Source organism: Mandrillus leucophaeus, unplaced genomic scaffold (genome assembly GCF_000951045.1).
Source record: "Mandrillus leucophaeus isolate KB7577 unplaced genomic scaffold, Mleu.le_1.0 Scaffold58, whole genome shotgun sequence".
NCBI classification, from domain to species: domain Eukaryota; kingdom Metazoa; phylum Chordata; class Mammalia; order Primates; family Cercopithecidae; genus Mandrillus; species Mandrillus leucophaeus.
In genome coordinates, this window is record NW_012106252.1 from 658,180 (window position 1) to 680,118 (window position 21,939).

The 21,939-nt window shown below is 46.5% G+C and overlaps 1 protein-coding gene across 2 annotated transcripts in view; it reads left to right on the forward strand.

Annotated features, from left to right (window-relative positions):
- FAM134C (family with sequence similarity 134, member C) overlaps positions 1-20,442 on the forward strand; it is a 45,075-nt gene extending 24,633 nt beyond the window's left edge. The window contains exons 2-9 of one of the 2 annotated variants that reach the window (XM_011998786.1): positions 7,107-7,213; positions 11,808-11,838; positions 12,780-12,906; positions 13,532-13,616; positions 14,734-14,871; positions 16,419-16,501; positions 17,133-17,265; positions 17,680-20,442. In XM_011998786.1, the coding sequence (XP_011854176.1) occupies positions 7,159-7,213; positions 11,808-11,838; positions 12,780-12,906; positions 13,532-13,616; positions 14,734-14,871; positions 16,419-16,501; positions 17,133-17,265; positions 17,680-18,137 (1,110 nt within the window). In that variant the 5' untranslated portion in view covers positions 7,107-7,158 and the 3' untranslated portion in view covers positions 18,138-20,442. The remainder of the gene's footprint in view (positions 1-7,106; positions 7,214-11,807; positions 11,839-12,779; positions 12,907-13,531; positions 13,617-14,733; positions 14,872-16,418; positions 16,502-17,132; positions 17,266-17,679) is intronic. The other variant, XM_011998785.1, reaches the window with a different exon arrangement.
- The last annotated feature ends 1,497 nt before the right edge of the window (positions 20,443-21,939 follow it).

The window sequence follows — 21,939 nt, forward strand, 5'->3', positions numbered from 1 at the left end:
ATGTCCTGACCTCATGATCCACCTGCTTCAGCCTCCCAAAGTGCTGGGATTACAGGCGTGAGCCACAGTCTTAGTTTATTTTTCATTTTATTTGAGATGGAGTCTTGCTCTGTTGCCCAGGCTGGAGTGCAATGGCATGATCTCAGCTCACTGCACCCTCCGCCTCCCGGGTTCAGGTGATTCTCCTGCCTCAGCCTCCCGAGTAGCTGGGATTACAGGCACTTGCCACCATGCCTAGCTAATTTTTGTATTTTTAGGTAGAGATGGGGTTTCACCATGTTGGCCAGGCTGGTCTTGAACTCCTGATGTCAAGTGATCTACCTGCTGCAGCCTCCCAAAGTGCTGGAATTACAGGCTTGAGCCACCATGCCTGGCCCATTCATTGTTTTTTTTGAGACAAGGTTTCACTGTTGTCACCCACGCTAGATTGCAGTGGTGTGATCATGACTCACCGTACCCTGGAACTCCTGAGCTCAAGCGATCATTCCACCTCATGGCTGGGACCGCAGGAGTTCATCACCACACCAGGCTAATTGTCTGTGTATTATGTGAAAAAGTTTTAAAACCATAGTGTTTTTATGTGTGAATTTTTAAATGAAGAGAATAGCCTGTTTTCACATTTTTAGACTACATATGTAGATAATGAATTATTTTTTAAATGTTTTATTATGGAAAGGTTAAAACATGTGTAAGTAAACAGAATAATATTGTGTGCCACCATGTACATACTATTATTTTTTTCAATTCATGGCCAATTTTGTGTCCTCCATACCCCAGTATGGAAGACACGTTTTTTTTTTTTTTTTTTTTTTTTTAGACGGAATCTGGCTCTGTCCCCCAAGCTGGAGTGCAGCGGCTGAATCTCAACTCACTGCAAGCTCCGCCTCCCGGGTTCACGCCATTCTCCTGCCTCAGCCTCCCGAGTAGCTGGGGCTATACGCCTGCCACCTTACCCGGCTAGTTTTTTGTATTTTTTTTAGTAGAGACGGGGTTTCACCGTGTTAGCCAGGATAGTCTCGATCTCCTGACCCAGTGATCCGCTCGTCTCAGCCTCCCAAAGTGCTGGGATTACAGGCTTGAGCCACCGCGCCCGGCCATGTGTGTCATATCATTTAATCTAGGTATTTCAGTATATTTTTCTGAAAAAGAGACTTCAAGAAACATCTGCCATCATTATCACATGCAAAAAATTAATGATTCTAGTCAGTGTTCACATTTCCAATTTTCTTACAAATGTCATAAATGATACTTCTTTTTTTCTTTTTTGAGACAGGGTCTTGCTCTGTCTCCCAAGCTAGAGTGCAATGGCACAATCAGAGCTCACTGCAACCTCAACCTTCTGGCTCTAGCAATCCTCCCACCTCAGCTTCCCAAGTAACTGGGACTACAAGCATGCACCACTACACCTAGCTAATGTTTTTCTTTTCAGTAGAGATGAGGTCTTGCTATGTTGCCCAAGCTGGTTTCAAACTCTTCAACTCAAGTGATCCTCCTGCCTCAGCCTCCCGAAGTATTGGGATTACAGGCTTTAGGTACCACACCTGGCCTGTTGTGTGTGGTTTCGGTTTTTGGTTTTTTTTTTAAACTTTTTTTTCCCCACAAACCAATTTGTTAGTGTTTAGGAGGCTTTTTCTGTTTTGCTTTTTTGTTTTTTGAGATAGGGTCTTGCCGTGTCACCCAGGCTGGAGTACAGTGGCACGATAACGGCTTGCTGCAACCTTAGTTTCCCGGACTCAAGCTATCATCCCACCTCAGCCTGCTGAGTAGCTGGGATTACAGGAGCCCGCCACTATGCCCAGCTAATTTTTGTATTTTTAGTAGAGATGGGATTTTGCCATGTTGGCCACGCTGGTCTTAAACTCCTGACCTCAGGTAATCCACCTGGTTTGTTTATTTTTGAGACGGAGTGTCGCTCTTGTTGCCCAGGCATGTGCCACCACACCTGGCTAATTTTTTTGTATTTTTAGTAGAGACAGGGTTTCACCATGTTGGCCAGGCTGGTCTGGAACTTTTGACCTCAGGTGATCCACTTGCCTTGGCTTCCCAAAGTGCTGGGATTACAAGCGTGAGCCACCATGCCTGTCCCTGTACTTTTTTTTTTTTTGATAAACATGAATTCATGTTAGTTGTATAATTTTTTTTTTGAGACGGAGCCTCGCTCTGTCACCCAGGCTGGAATGCAATGGCAGAATCTTAGCTCACCGTAACCTCCGCCTCCTGGGTTCAAGCGATTCTCCTGCCTCAGCCTCCCAAGCAGCTGGGATTACAGGCATACACCACCACGCCCGGCTAATTTTGTATTTTTAATAGACATGGGGTTTCTCCATGTTGGCTAGGCTGGTCTCGAACTCCCGATCTCAGGTGATCCACCCGCTTCGGCCTCCCAGGGTGCTGGGATTATAGGCATAAGCCACTGTGCCCAGTTGACAACCCTATTTCAATCTTTCCACACCACCACCTAAAGGATACTGTGACTATATATAAGATTAAAAAATAAAAGCAGCTTAACAGAAATAAGCCTCTAGAGTTGCCTCAGACCATTGATTTCTCTAAAGCCAGTGCATCATCCCAACAAACAAGCACATTTAACAAGGCCAAGAAGAAGGGCTCTAGGGTTTCTTGCTCCCCAGTGCTGCTGCTTCCCTTCCCCAGCAGCAGCACTTGGCATCGCTGTTTTCTGCAGAGTACTTGAAAGGGCTCTCTAGGGAGGCTTGCCAGACTGTCGGCAATTTCCCCTTCCCAGAGCACGATGACTAACACAAATAGAAACTAGGGTAGGGAAAGGATATTAAGCTCTCCTAAGAAGGTTGGTTTTCCAGAGGTGGCAATAAAAACAAACCAGTAAACATTAAAAAAAAAAAAAAAAAAAAGTTTCTCTAAGACCTGGACTATTTAAATAGCTTGTTACAGCCCTTACCTTCCGTTCTTGTAAGCTATGCTTCAACTCAATTCAACATACCTTTGAGTACCTGTTACATGCCAAGGCCTTGTGGTAAGAAGCCCAGTTACAGAAAAAAGTAAGACACAAACTTTACTCTCAAGTAAATTCATGTGTGTTTGTGTTCACGATGTAACATGACAGGTAATAATAACAAACAGGAAGATATCTAAGCTGTGATTTGCAAGATAAATGGTAAGAAAATGGGGCCGAAAGGTGTGGTAAGAGAGAGAAGACATTCAGATAGGGAGAACACCAATCTAATAAGATACTTAAGGAATTGCAAGTAATTTGATAAAACTGAAATATAAAAAACAAAGGGAGGGAATCAGTGTGGGGAGAGAGGCAGAAGCCAGATCATGAAGGCCCTTTTATGGCAGGAGGTAGTGGGATTTCATCCTGCAGATGAAGATAAGCCAATAGTTTCATAAAGGGTATTATTTTCTGGGTCTTGAAGGCTAAAATTGTGAGCATCTTCCATAACAAGATTAATCCTTATCCATAAGTCAGTTTTAGTCCCAGATTTATCTTTTTTTGGAATAAGCCATAATAAGAACTTCAGAGAAAGAAGAGTTTTTTTGTGTGGTATAAAATAACATTTCTTGACCAGGCACGGTGGCTCATGCCTGTAATCCCAGCACTTTGGGAGGCCAAGGTAGGCGGATCACGAGGTCAGGAGTTCAAGACTAGCCTGGCCAACATGGTGAAATCCCATCTCTACTAAAAATATACAAATTAACTGGGCGTCGTGTTGCATGCCTGTAATCCCGGCTACTTGGGAGGCTGAATCAAGAGAATTGATTGAACCCAGGAGGCAGAGGTTGCAGTGAGCCAAGGTCACACCACTACACTCCAGCCTGGGTGACAGAGTGAGACTCTGTCTCAAAAAAACAACAACAACAAAAAAATTATACAAGTAACGTGAATTCACATTTATTGAAAAAAAAAGTAGAGGACCAGGCACAATGGCTCACACCTGTAATCCCAACACTTTGGGAGGCCAAGACGGGTGGATCGCCTGAGGTCAGGAGTTTGAGACCAGCCTGGCCAACATGGTGAAACCGTGTCTCTACTAAAAATACAAAAAAATTCGCCAGGCATGGTGTCACATGCCTGTAATCCCAGTTACTTGGGAGGTTGAGGCAGGAGAATCACTTGAACCTGGGAGGCAGAGGTTGTAGTGAGCTGAGATAGTGCCACTGCACTACAGCCTATGTCACAAGAGCAAGACTGTCTGAAGGGGAAGAAAAAAAAAGGGCCAGGGGTGCAATGGCTCATGCCTGTAATCCCAACACTTTGGGAGGCCAAGGTAGGATCACGAGGTTAGGGAGTTCGAGACCAGCCTAGCCAATATATTGTCTCAAAAAATTCCATCTCCAAAAAAAAGTACAAAAGGCCAGGTGCAGTGGCTCACGCCTGTAATCCAGCTCTTTGGGAGGCTGAGGCGGGCGAATCACAAGGTCAAGAGATCAAGACCATCCTGGCCGACGTGGTGAAACCCATCTCTACTAAAAAAAAATTAGCTGGGCATGGTGGTGTGTGCCTGTAGTCCCAGCTGCTCGGGAGACTGAGGCAGGAGAATCGCTTGAAACCAAAAGGTGGAGGTTGCAGTGAGCCGAGATCGTGCCACTGCACTCCAGCCTGGGCAACAAGAGCAAAACTCCATCTCCAAAAAAAAAAAAAAAAAAAGGTACAAGAATATCTAGAGACAAAATGTGAAGTTCCTCAGCCAATCCCCTGTGTATGTATGTATATTCAAGTGTACAGCCGGATAAATTTATTTATTTATTTATTTTGAGACGGAGTCTTGCTCTGTCGCCCGGGCTGGAGTGCAGTGGCGCAATCTCAGCTCACTGCAGGCTCCGCCTCCCGGGTTCATGCCATTCTCCTGCCTCAGCCTCCCGTGTAGCTGAGACTACAGGCGCCCGCCACCAGGCCCAGCTAATTTTTTTATTGTTTGTAGCTTTAGTAGAGACAGGATTTCACCGTGTTAGCCAGGATGTTCTTGATCTCCTGACCTCGTGATCCACCCGCCTCGGCCTCTCAAAGTGCTGGGATTACAGGCGTGAACCACCGCGCCTGGCCTTTTGTTTTGAAATGGAGTCTTGCTTTGTCTCCCAGCCTGGAGTGCAGTGGCGCGATCTCGGCTCCCTGCAACCTCCGCCTTCCATGTTCAAGTGATTCTTCTGCCTCAGCCTCCCGAGTAGCTGGGACTACAGGCACGCCACTGCACCAGGGTAATTTTTGTATTTTTAGTAGAGACAGGGTTTTGCCATGTTGTGCAGGCTGGTCTCGAATTCCTAATCTCAGGTGATCTGCCCACCTTGGCCTCCCAAAGGGCTGGAATTACAGGCTTCAGCCACCATGCCTAGTCTTTTCAGAATACTATGAAATGCTATTTATATTCTGTTCTAATATATACATGATTTTCATCCAATATTTGTGTTTTTGAGACAGGAATCTCACTCTGTTACTCAGGCTGGAGTGCAGTGGCGCCATCTCCGCTCACTGCAACCTCTGCCTCCCAGGCTAGGGATTCTTGTGCCTCAGTGCCCCAAGTAACTGGGACTGCAAGCGCACTACCATGCTCAGCTCATTTTTTGTATTTTTTTTTAGAGATGGTGTTTCGCCATGTTGCTGAGGCTTGTCTCGAACTCCTGAGCTCAAGCAATCTGGCTGCCTCAGCCTCCCAAAGTGCTGGTATTACAGGCATGAGCCACCGCACCTGGCCAGGGCTCTACAGTTCATGTTCACATCACGTGTTACGTAGGGGGAAAAAAGGGAAAAAATGAAGACCCAGAGTGTAACATTTATGCTATCTGTACTAATCTGTGTTTCTGAATTTCCTCATTTAATATTAAACCAAAATGTATCTGAAAAAAATAACTACCTTAACATCTAAAAGAAAAAATTCCTTAGTATCATTAGATGTGTTTTCAATGTTAGATTTCTCAGACTGTTCAAACTTTTTTTATGGTTGATTCCTTCAAATAAGAACTAGCTTTTCCTTTATCTTACTGATGTGATGCCTTACACTTATTGATTTTTTTGTATGTTAAACCGCCCTTACAGTCTTGGGATAAATCTCATTTGGTCATGGTGTATAATACTTTTAACATGCTGCTGAATTTAACTTGCTAGTATTTTATTGAAGATTTTTACATCTATATTCATAAGGAATATTGGTCTACAGTTTTATGGTGTCTTTGGTATCAGGATAATGCTGGCCTCACAAAATAAATCAAGAAGTGCTTCCTTTTTTGTTTTTTTGGAAGAGTTTGAGAAGCATTTGTGTTAATTCTGGAGAACTCGCTTTTATTTATTATTTATTTATTTATTTATTTTGAGACCGAGTCTCACTCTGTTGCCCAGCTTGGAGTGCAGTGGTGTGATCTTGGCTCACTGCAACCTCTGCCTCCTGGGTTCAAGCAGTTCTTATGCTTCAGCCACCCAGGTAGTTGGGATTACAGGCATGCCTCAGCCTCCCAGGTAGCTGAGATTACAGGCGCACATCACCACACCTGGCTGATTTTTGTATTTTTAGTAGATACGGAGTTTCACCATGTTGGCAGGCTGGCCTCAAGCTCCCGAACTCAGGTGATCCACCTGTCTCAGCCTCCCAAAGTGCTGGGATTACAGGCTTGAGCCACTGTGCCTGGCCAGAACCTGCTTTTAAATATAGCTTTCATGCCAACTTTCTATGTGACCTTAATCAAATATTTTTCAGGCCTCAGTTCCTTTATCTGTAAAAAGATATGTAATTGAATTAAATGCTCTTGAGTGCCTCTCTATCAGTTTGTTGCCCTACACTAGGGTCTAATTTGATAGAAAGATGTTGGCTTTCATTATAACAACTTGTTATCAAGGATGAATTTCTCCGTGAAATTAATAGAGGTACAGACTGGAAAGCTGAAGGAGCTTTAAGAAGTTATTTGATTTAGTCTTCTGTCTTTACAGCAGCAAATTATCCTCTCTGCCCCATAGGTACAGTAGTTAAGGTCCAGAAGGTTTAAATGATTTACCCAAAGTATATAACTAGTTAAGTGTCAGAACAAAAAAAGCTAGACCTCAGGTCTGTTTACCACAGAGCCCATAGTACACACGTGGCCTTTTCTGAAATTAGCTTAACTAGATAAATGATCTTTCTTCTGTTTTTCTTCCTCTGTAGGTTCTTTGCCCTGACATCCCTTCGTCTTGTGTTTTTACTTGCATTTGGCTTGATGATCATTGTGTGTATTGATCAATGGAAGAACAAAATCTGGCCTGAAATAAAAGGTGAGTTTGGTAGCATTTAGAACAGTCTGAACTGAAGATGGCCTTTCCTATAATTTGTACCTTTAGTATTAGGGGTTTATGAGGAGGTGTATGGAGCTGGGGACTGTCTTTCAAAGTCTGAATCATTTGCTTTAGGAGGCACTTGAAGGACTTGTGCCCCAATTATGGTTCCTTGGAGCTGGGTTCTGCTCTTCCCATTGTTACGAAGCACAGGTAGTCTGTACTCACCACCTGACATATTTTTGCCAACATAATGGCCTGAGGAATAAGTAGTCCTCAAATTAAAAATAATAATTATCATTATTGGACACTGTATCTTTATTGAGGCAGTACTAATTTACTTCTCAGGAATTTCTTTTAAATTGCTCATTTGCAAAACACTAGGATAGCCAATTGTGACTTATAGAAAGTACCATGATGGCCGGGCGCAGTGGCTCACGCCTGTAATCCCTGTACTTTGGGAGGCCCAGGCGGGTGGATCACCTGAGGTCAGGAGTTTGAGCCCAGCCTGGCCAACATGATGAAACCCTGTCTCTAATAAAAATAGAAAAAATTAGCTGAGTGTGGTGGCGCAGACTTGTAATCCTAGCTACTCAGGAAGCTGAGGCAGGAGAATAGCTTGAACCCGGGAGGCGGAGGTTGCAGTGAGCCAAGATCATGCCACTGCACTCAGCCATGGCGACAAGAGCAAAATTCAGTCTCAAAAAAGACAGAGAGAGAGAGTGAGAGAGAGAACCATGACATGTAGTGTTTTTAAAAAGCTAATACATATATAAACATGAAAAATTAAGTGACAGTTATAGACCAGTATGACAGATTTCACAGGGCAGTATGTAATTGGTATACTTGTCATATATTTTGTCCCTAGCTTGAGAGTGGAACAAAGCAAAAGATTTGAACAGATCGAGAAAAAAGTGTTTCTAGAGAGTCCAGTGACTTGATTAGTCTGAGGAATCAGAAGTTGCAAAGCATTTCCTGACATCAGAGAATTGATCATATGGCCAGGATAAAGGTTCATTAAAGGGAGTGCTAGGAAATAAAACTGAAAGTATGTTGGGATTAGGTTTTTTGTTTGTTTCGTTTCTTTTCTTTTTTTTGAGACGGAGTCTCGCTCTGTTGGCCAGGCTGGGGTGCAGTGGCATGATCTCGGCTCACTGCAACCTCTGCCTCCCAGGTTCAAGCAGTCCTCCTGCCTCAGCCCCACCAGTAGCTGGGATTACAGGCATGTGCCACCTTGCCTGGCTAATTTTTGTATTTTTGGTAGAGACGGGGTTTCACCATGTTGGCCAGGCTGGTCTCGAACTTCTGACCTCAAGTGATCCACCCACCTCGGCCTCCCAAAGTGCTAGGATTACAGGCGCGAGGCACTGCGCCTGGCCCATTCTTTTTTTTGAGACAGAGTCTTGGTCTGTCACCCAGGCTGGAATGCAGTGGCACAATCATGGCTCACTGTAGCCTCAACCTCCTGGGCTCAAGCAATTCTCCCACCTTAGCCACCTGAGCAGCTGGGACTATAGGCACTTGCCACCATGTCCAGCTAATTTTTGTATTTTTTCTATAGACGGGGTTTTGCCATGTTGTCCAGGCTGGTTGCAAACTCCTGGACTCAAGTGATTCACTCACCTCAGCCTCCCAAAGTGCTGGATTACAGGTGTGAGCTACCGCACCCAACCGACTTTTTTATTTATCTTTTTTGGTTTATTTATTTATTTATTTTTTATTTTTGAGACAGAGTTTTGCTCTTGTTGCCTGGGCTGGAATGCAATGGCACAATCTCGGCTTACCACAACCTCCACTTCCTGGGTTCAAGCGATTCTCCTGCCTCAGCCTCCCAAGTAGCTGGGATTACAGGCATGCACCACCACGCCCAGCTAATTTTGTATTTTTAATAGAGTTGGGGTTTCTCCATGTTGGTCAGGCTGGTCTTGAACTCCCAACCTCAGATGATCCACCGTCCTCGACCTCCCAAAGTACTGGGATTACAGACATGAGCCACCGCGCCCAGCCCTATTCTTATTTTTTAACAAACTAGGTCTCACTGTGTTGTCCAGGTTTTGGAGTGCAGTGGTGTGATCATAGCTCACTGCAGCCTCAAATCCCTGGGCTTAAGTGATCCTCCCACCTCAGTCTCCCAATTAGCTGGGACTACAGGTGCATACCACCACACCCAGCTAAGTAAAAAAAAAAAAAAGTTTTTTTGAGAGAGTCTGGCTTTGTTGCACGGGCTGGAGTGCAGTGGCATGATATTGGCTCGCTGCAACCTCTGCCTCCCAGGTTCAGATGATTCTCCTGCCTCAGTCTCCTGATGACAGGTGTGCACCACTACGCCCAGCTAATTTTTCTGGTATTTTTGGTAGAAATGGGGTTTCGCCATGTTGGCCAGGCTGGTCTGGAACTGTTGACCTCAAGTGATCCACCTGCCTTGGCCTCCCAAAATGCTGGGATTACGGGCATGAGCCACCACGCCTGGCCAATAGTAAAGATTAATTAGTAGCATTTTTAGGACCACATGGAAGGAGGAAAAGTGGAACAGGATGACCTGTTAGGAGACTGTGGCAGTGTCTTCGTGAGAAGTAGTCAGAGAGGCCTCAGTGATTACAAATGATGGATGGTTTGGATCGCTGTGAGGAAGGAAGATACATCAAAACATAAATAGCTGGGGCCAGGTGCAGTGGATCATGCCTGTGATCTGAGCACTTTGGGAGGCCGAGGCAGGAGAATTGCTTGGGCCCAGGAGTTTGAGACCTGCCTGGTCAACATGGCGAAACCTTGTCTCTACAAAAAATTAAAAAATTAGCCAGGCATGGTGGCATGCACCTGTAGTCCCCAACTACTTGGGAGGCTGAAGTGGGAAGATCCCTTGAGCCCTGGTGGTTGAGGCTGCAGTGAGCCATGATTGCACCGCTGTACTCCAGCCTAGATAATAGGGCAACACCTGTCTCAAAAAATAATAATTATTATATATGTATAATAAAAGACATAAATGGATGGGGGTTAAAGCTAAGAGAGTGGCGGAATGGCATTACAGTTAGCAGATAAAGGCAAAGGCAGACACAAAAGTTGGTTTGAAGGGGTGAGAGAGGAAAACTGATGTAGATTTTATGTTAATTTTGAAGTGTTGGCAAGATATTCAAACCAGAGTATACAGGTTTTAAATACATGCCCATCATATTTTATAGAGACTTCAAGGAATTGTGTAGTTCATCTGCCTATCTAATGGCTGGTGAATATCAAAAGACTTACACATTATTCAGGTAGATAATGGGTCTCCCTCCCTTTTTTTTTTTTTTGGTTAAAGACAGGTTCTCACTATGTTGCCCAGGATGGACTTGAACTCCTGGGCTCAAGTGATCCTCCTGCCTCAGCCCCCCAAGGAGGCAGAACTATAAGTGAGCATCACTATACCCAGCTCTGGGTCTCTTTTTAAAGAGAACAGGCAGGCTGGGTGTGGTGGCTCACACCTGTAACGCCCGCACTTTTGGGAGGCTGTGGTGGGTGGATCACCTGAAGTCAGGGGTTCAAGACCAGCCTGGCCAACATGGCAAAAACCCGTCTCTACTAAAAACACAAAAATTAGCTGGGCATGGTGGTGGGCGCCTGTAATCCCAGCTACTTGGGAGGCTGAGGCAGGAGAATCGCTTGAACCCTGGAGGCGGAGGTTGCAGTGAGCCAGGATCGTGCCACTGTACTCCAGCCTGGGCGACAGAGTGAGACTCTGTCTCAAAAAAATAAAATAAAGAGAACAGGTATTTTTCAGCTGGGTGCGGTAGCTCACGCCTGTGATCACAGCACTTTGGGAGGTAGAGGAGTTCGAGAGCAGCCTGGCCAACATGGTGAAACGCCATCTCTACTGAAAATACAAAAATTAGCCAGGTGTGGTGGCGTGCACCTGTAGTCCCGGTTACTCAGGAGGCTGAGTGAGCTGAGATCACGCCACTGCACTCCAGCCTGGGCTACAGAGCAAGACCCTGTCTCAAAAAAAAAAAAAAAAAAAACACACGGTGAATCCCCGTCTCTACTAAAAATACAAAAAATTAGATGGGCGTTGTGGCGGGCACCTGTAGTCCCAGCTACTCAGGAGGCTGAGGCAGGAGAATGGCGTGAATCTGGGAGGTGGAGCTTGCAGTGAGCCGAGATCACGCCACTGCACTCCAGACTGGGTGACAGACCAAGAGTCTGTCTCAAAAAAGATAAAAAAATAACAGGCAGATTTCAAGGGTTGGAGTTGTTACAACGTACCTTGTGTAGCCTGGCACAGATTGATGTGTATGGGCATCCCAGACACACTCAAGGGGTGAGATGGACCATTTTTCTTGTACACCTTGGCTTTCAGCTGAGGTCATTAGAAGGGGGCTTAAATAGTCCATTTGGACCTCCCTTCCTTCCCCTCGAAAAATGAGTAGGCGTAAGTGATTATTCCCTTGTCTGCAGCTCCCTAACTCTGGCAGTATAACACAGTGTCTCCTTTTTTATCAGCTATTACTGTTTTCTTTTCCCCAACCTATTAAAACTTGAGCTGTCAGACCAACAGCCTAACATTGTCATGTTTAGTTTTCCCTACCAACTAATGCTGGTGTTTGTTTTAATATTGTAGTGCCAAGACCCGACGCATTAGACAATGAGAGGTATGGAACACTAATTAAATCCCTTTTTGTTGCTCTGATTCATTCTCTTGTAATATTCTGGTTACATGTTGTTAACCCCATGTTTTGGACACACAGTGTAAGCTGAGAACCTAGGCTGTTCCAAATGATCATTTTAACACATCCTAAACTTCAGGCAGCAATATGTTGAGATGCCTGTGTCCTCTGATCTTTACAAGAGAAGTTTCTGAAAAAGAAGCATTACAGTGCCCCATAACGTGACATGCCAGGGAGTCAGCTGCATTGTTCAGTCCCAGTGAGAAAACTTAAAGGCAGCTAACTTCATTTGTCTCCTGGCTTTTATACCAGGTCATTTAGTGTTTTCTGTGACCTCTGGCTATTTAAAGTTCCCGGTCAGAAAACACATTGGTTCCTGGCATCAGCAAGTCAAAGCCAAAGATTCCTCTTGTGTCTTACAGCTCCTGCTTTCATTTCTCAGTTCATCCACTCCATTTGTTTGATCCAAGGAATTTTCTCTGCTATAGTTTATTTTGGTTTTGCTTTATTTATTTTCTCTCTGAAGGGCACATCCACCATTTCCTCCCCCTTAGCAGCAGTGGTATCAGTCAGACTGTGCTCACTTTTATCCCTGGATTGCAATCACAGGGAATTGGAATGGTCTGAGTGCAAGGAAGAAGATGTTTCTAAGCACAAAGGGCCTTGGAGCTGGGGGCAGGTTTACACACGTGGATTGGGCTGCTTGCTCATAGGGTGGAGTTGTCAGAACAAGTCTGTCCTCCTTGTACCTAAATTCAGGTTTCAACCTGGTGAGCCAAGAAGAAAGCCATGCTTCACCTCCAAAGCACCTGGGCCTAGTCACTCCCCAAACCCCATTTAAACCCGGAAGCACTGGCTGCCTGCACAGCAAGATGGGGGGACCCTCAACACCCTCCTTTCACAGCTCCCCCTTCTCTCTCCCATAGCTGGGGCTTTGTGCACCCTCGGTTGCTCAGCGTGCCCGAGCTCTGCCACCATGTAGCTGAAGTCTGGGTTAGTGGGACCATTTTCATAAGGAATGTTTTGCTTTTCAAAAAGCAAAACCCAGGCAAGGTAAGACTCTTCCCTTTTTCACTTTCATCTCTGGCCTCTCAGTTCAGTTCATGCTAAACTGAAACAGCTCCTTTACTACATGTCTTCATTCAAGAAAGTAAAGACTATGATGTTTATAGAGACAAAAGGAAGCTATAGGAAAGGCCTTCTGATCAGCCATTAGGACTAAGACAGGAGCTTGGTGACTGCTCATTTGGTGTGGTTGCCACTTAGATGAGGCCATTTTCTTGCTTCAGGATGGGAAAGAAAGCTTTCTTGTGTGCATTCTGTGTCATATTAAGTATGTGATACGTTGTTGTGTTTTTTGGGTTTTGTGTGTGTGTTTCTGTTGACTTAAAAAACCACCACCAACGCTGCTTTCAGAGAGAATTTTTGGCTAAGTCCTATTCAAACAATTTCTTGGCAAGAAGGGTGCAGCCCTATGGGGTTAGCCATATAAAAAGTTTGAATAGAAGGGGACATGCTCCTTTTCTTCCCAAACAGAATCACCACTGGATGCAACAGTGGCTACACATCCATGCTTGACTTACAGAGTCTTTCAATCATATCTCTACCCTAACTCTCCACACCCACCCCAAACCCCTACAGTGTGGCAGAAACTTAATACTGTTTCTTGATTCCCCAGTTCTGCTTGCTGAGCTGTGGGATACTGACCTTTTTGGCTGTCTTGGGCCGCTATGTCCCTGGGCTTCTGCTCTCCTACTTCATGCGTAAGTATGGAATATACCTCCCCTATGAACTGTGCCCTGCTCATAGCTTTCCAACTATGGCTAACTCTAGGTCTGAGGAGAGGACATTTATATTTCAGTTCTCTAGGATATGACCTTTGCATTTTTTCATGACCTGTTTAGTGTCGTCATGAAAATATCCTTCTTACCTTTAGCAGGCTCTCCACATACAAAGTTCATTTCTTACCAAGTCAGAAATTGAAGGTAGGTCGGGTGCGGTGGCTCGCGCCTGTAATCCCAGCACTTTGGGAGACCGAGGCGGGCAGATCACGATGTCAGGAGATCGAGACCATCCTGGCTAACACGGTGAAACCCTGTGTCTACTAAAAATACAAAAAAAAAAAAAATTAGCTGGGTGTGGTGGTGGGCACCTGTAGTCCCAGCTACTCAGGAGGCTGAGGCAGGAGAATGGCGTGAACCCGGGAGGCAGAGCTTGCAGTGAACCGAGATCACGCCACTGCACTCCAGCCTGGGCGACAGAGTGAGACTCCGTCTCAGAAAAAACAAAAAATTGATGAGGGTTCACTAACATGTATTGTATTACCAATTATAAAGGACTGCCTGTCCCTATTTTAGGAGAGAATTTTTAGAGCCAGGGTATTGTCAGCAGAACATAACTCTTAGGGATTTCTCTACTAGGTTCTATTTATGCCAGAGTACTTTTTTCCCACTTGGAGCATAGTTTTGTAAATTTAGTTACTTCCTGTTGGCATGTACTCAGCTTGCTTGGGGCTGGAAGAACTAAGTACTTACGCCTGTGGCTTTTGTATATCAAAACCTCCCATGATTTGTTGTGTAATTTTTAGGCATTGTTACCATTTATGGCTCAGTGACACCCATTGCCAGGTTCTGCTCTTGGCCTGTCAGCAGCATACTATGCTGTGCATAGCCCCGCACTAGGCTCTGTGGGTAGATATAGAAGTCCCTGCCCTCAAAAACTTCATGCGTAGGGGACACTGGTGAAGATGACCGGCAGACTTGGGCAGATCTGTTCCACACTTTGTGTCCAAGCCCTAAGGACCAATAGCAGCGCTACAGTTAGAAATGTTTTTTGCAGCCCTTTCTCCATTTTGTCACTGTTTCCCATGCCTCCTCACAGTTGTCACTGTCATGATGTGGCCCCTTGCTGTGTACCACCGACTGTGGGATCGAGCATATGTGCGGCTGAAGCCAGCTCTGCAGCGGCTGGACTTCAGTGTCCGTGGCTACATGATGTCCAAGCAGAGAGAGAGACAATGTAAGTGTCATGGTGTCATTCTTTCCACTTAGGCAATTTGGGGCAAGAAGGAGAAGCCCATAGGTCTGACATACTGCGTGGGTCCTCAAAAGTGGAAGTTGGGGGTAGTTGGTAGGGGTGAGGATTGGTAGGTAAAAATGATATTCTGCTCTAGGGAAACCTATGCAGGCTTGCCAGTTTTTATCATTTGGAATCCTAGGCTCCTGTTTTAAACCTATCTGATAAAAGCTCTTTCAAGTTGAATAAAAGCTAGACAGTGAAGATAAATTCCTAGTATTTGTGCTTTTTTTTTTTTTGAGACAGGGTCTCATTCTGTTGTCCAGGGTGGAGTGCAGTGGCATGATCATGGCTCACTGCAGCCTTGACCTCCCAGGCTCAAGTGATCCTTCTACCTCAGCCCCGCCAAACCCTTCAGTAGCTGGGACTCCAGGCATGTATCACCACATCTGGCTGATTTTTATATTTTTTTGTAGAGATGGGTTCTCGTTATGTTGCCCAGGCTGATCCTGAACTCCTGGGCTCAAGTGATCCTCCTGCCTGGGCGTTCCAAAGTGTTGGGATTACAGATGTGAGCCACCACGCTCAGCCCAGAGCAGATCCTTTCAACTCCTAAGCCTGGTCTCTTTTCACTACTGAAAGCTGCCTCCCAAAGGTGATTAAAAACTGCTACCTCAGAGGTTGTAAGTGTACCAGCCTGAGATCTATGCAACACATTAATGATGGTAGTACAGACTTTTCCCTCCCTTGTGTGGTCTTGTCAGGTTTTGTGTTTTATGGAATCCTGGCCTTCAAAGAGCCCTACACTTGGTCACCAAGGCCCAAGTCCCTTTGGGGCAGCCAGTTGAATAATACCAGTCCTCAGAAGTCTGATTTAACAAGGTGTGCATCTCCTTTTGCCCTCTCTCTGATCGTGTCCACTTAACACCTTGACATTAGGTCTGCCTTTAGCCATCCAAAGAGTTGTTGACAAAGCCTGGTATTTGATCATCTGACCAGAATAGAAATGTGTGCCAGGCCGGGTGCAGTGGTTCACGCTTGTAATCCCAGCACTTTGGGAGGCTGAGGTAGGCGGATCACCTGAGGTCAGGAGTTCAAGACCGGCTTTACCAATATGATGAAACCCCGTCTCTACTAAAAATGTAAATATTAGTTGGGTGTGGTGGTGAGCACCTGTAATCTCAGCTACCCAGGAGGCTGAGACAGGAGAATCGCTTGAACCCAAGAGGCAGAGGTTGCAATGAGCTGAGATCGCGCCATTGCACTCTAGCCTGGGCAACAAGAGCAAAACTCCATCTCAAAAAAAAAAAAAAAAACTGTGTAGGGCCTGGTGGAGAGGATGTTGGAAGCTGAGATATTTTCTGCTATGTTATCAACTCACCTTGCCATTTAGGTTCAGCAGCTCAGCCTTCTGTTGTTATTATATAGGCTTAGAGCCAGATTCAGAGAGGCTCTTTGTTTTATTTTCTGATTTTATGCCTTTAAAGTCCAAAGGGGTTTTTACGCTGGTGGGAAGGTATCAAGCAAGGCTTTGTGCTCTTCCCACACAGTACGCCGCAGAGCTCTCCACCCAGAACGAGCCATGGACAACCACAGTGACAGCGAAGAGGAGCTTGCTGCCTTCTGTCCTCAGGTATCTTGAGTGTGGGAGCTGCTTCACTGTCCAGTTTTCTTTAGCTCCCTTTCAACCATCTGACAGCTCACATTTAGGCCATAGCCAGGTTTGAGGCCTTGGACTCCCCTTGATCCCAAGACCAGTAACAAGGAGAGAAGTGAGACTTTGTTCCTAGATCTTAATTTTTTTTTAAAATCATATCATTCCTCTAATCAACCTAGATCTCAATTACAGCCTGATGCCCAGCACCACTCTTCCATATCTCTTTTTACCCTGTCATTATGGAAGAACTTCTGGAGTTAGTATGATCATCTTTTAAACAGTCCATTTCACCCTTGGGTCTGTGCAGTATGTGTATCCTCCTGCCACTTTGAAAAGTTATCTCTGGATCAGTTATTCGCCTTAAAGTAAGTAGGTAATTGACTCCCCCAGGACTGCTTTTCTTCCTGTGCTTAAGAGGTTATAAATGAGTGTTTTCTTTGGGAGAGCAGCCTAAAAGGGGTCAAGATTTTGAAGTTACCATCTATCCCTGGTTACATTGATGGCCTTCAGATAACTAATGCTAGCTGATTAGTAAAGCTGTACCTGGGGACTACACCTGGTTCCTGATGGCATTATCTCAGGTTTGTTGGTCTTTTCTTTTCCTAAGCTGGACGATTCTACTGTTGCCAGGGAATTGGCCATCACAGACTCTGAGCACTCAGATGCTGAAGTCTCCTGTACAGACAATGGCACATTCAATCTTTCAAGGGGCCAAACACCTCTAACGGAAGGTTCTGAAGGTGAGGGGAGCCTTTGACCTCAGTTGATAATGGCTCTGACTGTTGCCTCTTAGCGTCCCTGAACAGAGGGGATACTGGTGCCTGCTCCTCTCCTGTTTTCTGAGCTATGGATCAGGTGGCAGAGCAGCCTGAGGGCTGTGGCTACAGCCAGGATGGCACTGCTGCCCTTCTCGAAGCCTTTAGTCCCTTAGTAGCCTCAGGCACTAGCCTCACAGGGGGCGTAGAAGAAGAGAGGGGGAATTGTGTGGCCCGTAGAGATCACAGCCATCTATAAGTGGAGGGGAAAGTTACACCAGTCCCATGGGTTTATTTCACCCTGAGAAAGCCAGGGTGGGAAAAATCTGGTCATGTGGGGATGCGGCACAGGAGGGTCAGGTAGGTGCCATGACTCAAGACACTTCTGTATTCTACCAGACCTAGATGGTCACAGTGATCCAGAGGAATCCTTTGCGAGAGACCTTCCAGACTTCCCTTCCATTAATGTGGATCCTGCTGGCCTGGATGATGAGGACGACACTAGCATTGGCATGCCCAGCTTGATGTACCGTTCCCCGCCAGGGGCTGAGGAGCCCCAGGCCCCACCTGCCAGCCGGGACGAGGCTGCGCTGCCAGAGCTCCTGCTTGGTGCTCTGCCTGTAGGATCCAACCTCACCAGCAACCTTGCCAGCCTGGTCTCCCAGAGTATGATTCAGCTGGCCTTGTCAGGGGCCTCCCAACCAGGCCCTTCTGGCGCACCTGCCCAGAGAGCAACAAGAGGCTTCCTCCGGTCCCCCAGTTCAGACCTGGACACTGATGCTGAGGGGGATGACTTTGAACTTCTGGACCAGTCGGAGCTGAATCAGCTGGACCCTGCCAGTTCTAGGAGCCACTGAGGCAGAGACTCCTTTTGGGAGTCACTGTGGTTTAGGTTTTTTTTCTCCCCATCCCACTTAAGGTGATGGGGCAAGAGAAGAACTCAGCTCCCCTCCCCTGAATTATATTTGTATGCTGCGTGGCCTGGCTGATGTTCAGAGGCCTGCTTAGAGAGGACACTCACTCCCCTCCCACCAGCTGGATGCCCATTTCTGAGCTCAGCCACTGAAGTGAGAGTGTGCTCCCCCAAGGGAGGCTTCTCTCCATCAGGATGGTACTTTGGAGTGAACAAAGTAGTCAGGGATATTGGTTCCCCTTTGAGGAGGTGCTGTTGTTTGCTTTTAGGTATGAGTGCTCAGGGGCCCTCATGGAAAGAGCCCATGCCTGCCTTCCTCCCTTCATCGCCTCCCTAGAGCCCCGAAAGTCAGGCAGCAGCTGGAGTAGTTACATTGTCATCATCTTTTTTTGGAGACAGTTTTGCTCTATTGCCCAGGCTGCAGTGCAGTGGTGTGATCTTGGCTTACTGCGACCTCTGGCTCCCAGGTTCAAGAGGTTCTCTTGCCTCAGCCTCCTGAGTAGTGGGATTACAGGTGCCCACCACTAAGCCCGGCTAATTTTTTTTGATAGTAGAAATAGGGTTTCACCATGTTGGCCAGGCTGGTCTCCAACTCCTGACCTCAAGTGATCCACCTGCCTTGGCCTCCCAAAGTGCTGGGATTAGTCATCTTCTCTTGTTAAACCAGGATTTGATTTCTTTCTTCTTTTTTTTTTGTTTTTTTGAGACAGAGTCTGGCTCTGTCGCCCAGGCTGGAGTGCAGTGGCATGATCTCGGCTCACTGTAACCTCCGCCTCCCGGGTCAAGCGATTCTCCTGCCTCAGCCTCCTCAGTAGCTGAGATTACAGGCATGCACCACCATGCCCGGCTAATTTTTTTTTTTGTTTTTAGTAGAGACAGGGTTTCACCATGTTGGCCAGGCTGGTCTAGAACTCCTGACCGCAAATGATCAGCCCACCTTAGCCACCCAAAGTGTTGGGATTATAGGTGTGAGCCACTGTGTCCAGCATGATTTTTTTTTTTTTTTTTTTTTAAAGTAAACTTGTCCTTTGGTTTTGCAGAACAGGCCTGCTCCCTCTCTAGCCCATCCTCATTTCTTGGGGCCTGAACCCCAGTGCTCCAAAGCATTGCTTGTGAAATTTAAGAAATGTGAATATGATGTGGGGATGGGCCTCTTCTACATTACCTTGGCCCAGGGGGATCAGCTGGCTGGGAGGATTAGTGAGCACCTCTGTATTTTGAGGTCTCACTGAGTCTTCTGGAGCTGTGTGGTTAATCTTTGGTTTCTGATAACCCCTGGGTCCATTTGGCCATCAGCCTCAGCAGTGAGCAAAGCAATACCGTACTCATTTCTACGTTCCTGTTCCTTCCTCTGCTCTTCCTTTGGAGAAGCAATAATTCCATGGGGGGATGATACAGTAGCACTTTACAAATGGCTCCATGTCATTCACCCCAGGGGCCATACATAATCTCTTGCACCACCTATTCTTTTTTCCTGTTCAGCTCCTTTACAGCTTTTATTCCTAACTTGGTGGGGCCTCCTTTAACGATGAGCCAATGGTAAGAATGTGGCTGTAGTCAGCAGAGACCCCTCTGAGGGGTATCTGTTCTGCAGCCCCCAGTGAAATCATGTGAGACAGAAACCTAAACATGGTAATTGATTCTAAACCTGTGCCAGTCTATAGCCTCTGCCTCCCCAATCAGAGCTCAAGCCAAACTCTCCTGTCCTCTTTCCTTCTGCATTAACCCTTTGCTGATCCTCAGGGGCCACTCCCCCAACACCCCTGTACTTGGGTGAGGGATGTTGGACAGAGCCTGTTTTCATGTACTGCAGGTGGGGGTGTGCTGACATGTTTGCTCTTGGTTGATGGAGAAGGTACAGAGGCCAGGGAGTGAAAATGGTTGACAGTAAGAAGGGGGAAGAGTTAGGTGTCTCATAGTCACAGTGGGGTGGTCAGGGGTAATGGCATCTCCCCACTTTAGGGTTCTCAAACAGACTTTGGACACTTCTCAAGTTCAGATGTTTTACAGGTGAGCTCTGATGTGGAAAGACAGGAGGTGTGGGGAAGGAGGGGGATTTCGTGTGTTTGCATGAGTGTGTGTTTCAGGCCTTGGGAGTTGGCAAGAGGGAGGGAAGGAAGGAGAGTAAAATCTTCGGAAGGTGTTTCTTGTATCTGGGGGAATCCTACTCTGAATCTCCGTAGTCTCCACTGTGAACTGAGGAGGGGAGGGGTGTGCTGGGGAATAAATCTTGTATGAGAACAATCTTTAAGAGACTGATGCTGAGTGGTGTCCTACCCTTGATAGGTCTTCTTTTGTAAATATGAGTTCTGATTAATTTGAAGTGATAGCCTTAAAAGAGGAAGCCCAGGTATGAGGGACCCACCAGCCCACCCCTATTTTTCCTTTGTGATGGCCAGAACATCACCATTGTATGAGGCTACTTTCCTTCCTGTGAGAGCCCCACCATCAGCATAACTGGCACTCTTGGCTAGTATTTAGCCTGTATTTCCTTCATTTCTAATTTTTTTTTTTGAGACGGAGTCTCCGTCTGTTGCCCAGGCTGGAGTGCAGTGGCAATCTCCTCTCACTGCAAGCTCCACCTCCTGGGTTCACGCCATTCTCCTGCCTCAGCCTCCCGAGTAGCTGGGACTACAGGCGCCTGCCACCACACCCGGCTAATTTTTTGTATTTTTAGTAGAGATGGGGTTTCACCATGTTAGCCAGGATGGTCTCGATCTCCTGACCTCGTGATGGGCCCAACTTGGCCTCCCAAAGTGATGGGATTACAGCCGTGAGCCACCGCGCTCGGCGACTTCATTTCTAATTCTTAATATTGTCTCCTAAACGTGCAGAGACAAGCACACGTTTTAAAGGTTAAGGAGGCTGTAGGTAGCAGAAGGCTTTAAAAAGTAGCACCTTGCTCCTCCACTGGATCGTTTGAGCTGAAGGGACAGCTGCTCTTTGGCTTTCAGCTGACCTCAGAAACTAGAAATACTTATTTCAGGCTCTGTCCCATTGGCCACTGTGGTCAGGGGTGGAAAGCACCTGCCAGGTGTTGCCCTGAGATTGACTGGGCTAACAAACTTTTCCACAAGCTTTGTGGTTGAACAGTGGCCCCCTCCTAACCCTATCTTTCCTTGGCGTCCAAACTACAGCAGGTGTCGAGTGCCCCCTGGGTGCGAAGCTCGGTATTAGGCAAATAAGGGTGGTTGCTCTCCAAGGCGCTTAGTTGTCCCCTTCCTACTTTTTTGTTCGAGACTGCGTCTCGCTCTGTCGCCAGGCTGCAGTGGCGTGCTAATGGTGGCTCACTGCAGCCTCGATCTCCGGGGCTCTGGTGACCGTCCCACCTCAGCCTCCAGAGTAGCAGGGACCACAGGAGCGCGCCACCACGCCTAACTTTTTGTACTTTATTTGCAGAGATGGGGTTTCACGTTGCCTAGGCTGGTCTCGAATTCGTGTGCTCAAACGATCCGCCCGCCTCAGTCTCCCAAAGTGATAGGATTACAGGCGTGACATGCCACAGTGCCCGACCAAGGCGCTTAGCTTTCACAACCACTTGTGTTGTTTTCACAACCACTTTCCTATCACTATCTACTGTTCCTATTTTACAAATGACAAAACTAACCGACAAAAGAGCGCTGGACCGTGGGATCAGGGCACGTCCCTGTGGGGTAACCTTGAGCTGGTCGCTTGCCCAGCGCGGCAGCTGATGTCTGAAGTGTCTTCCAGTCCCAACACTCGACCTAACTCAAGGTCACCAGTGC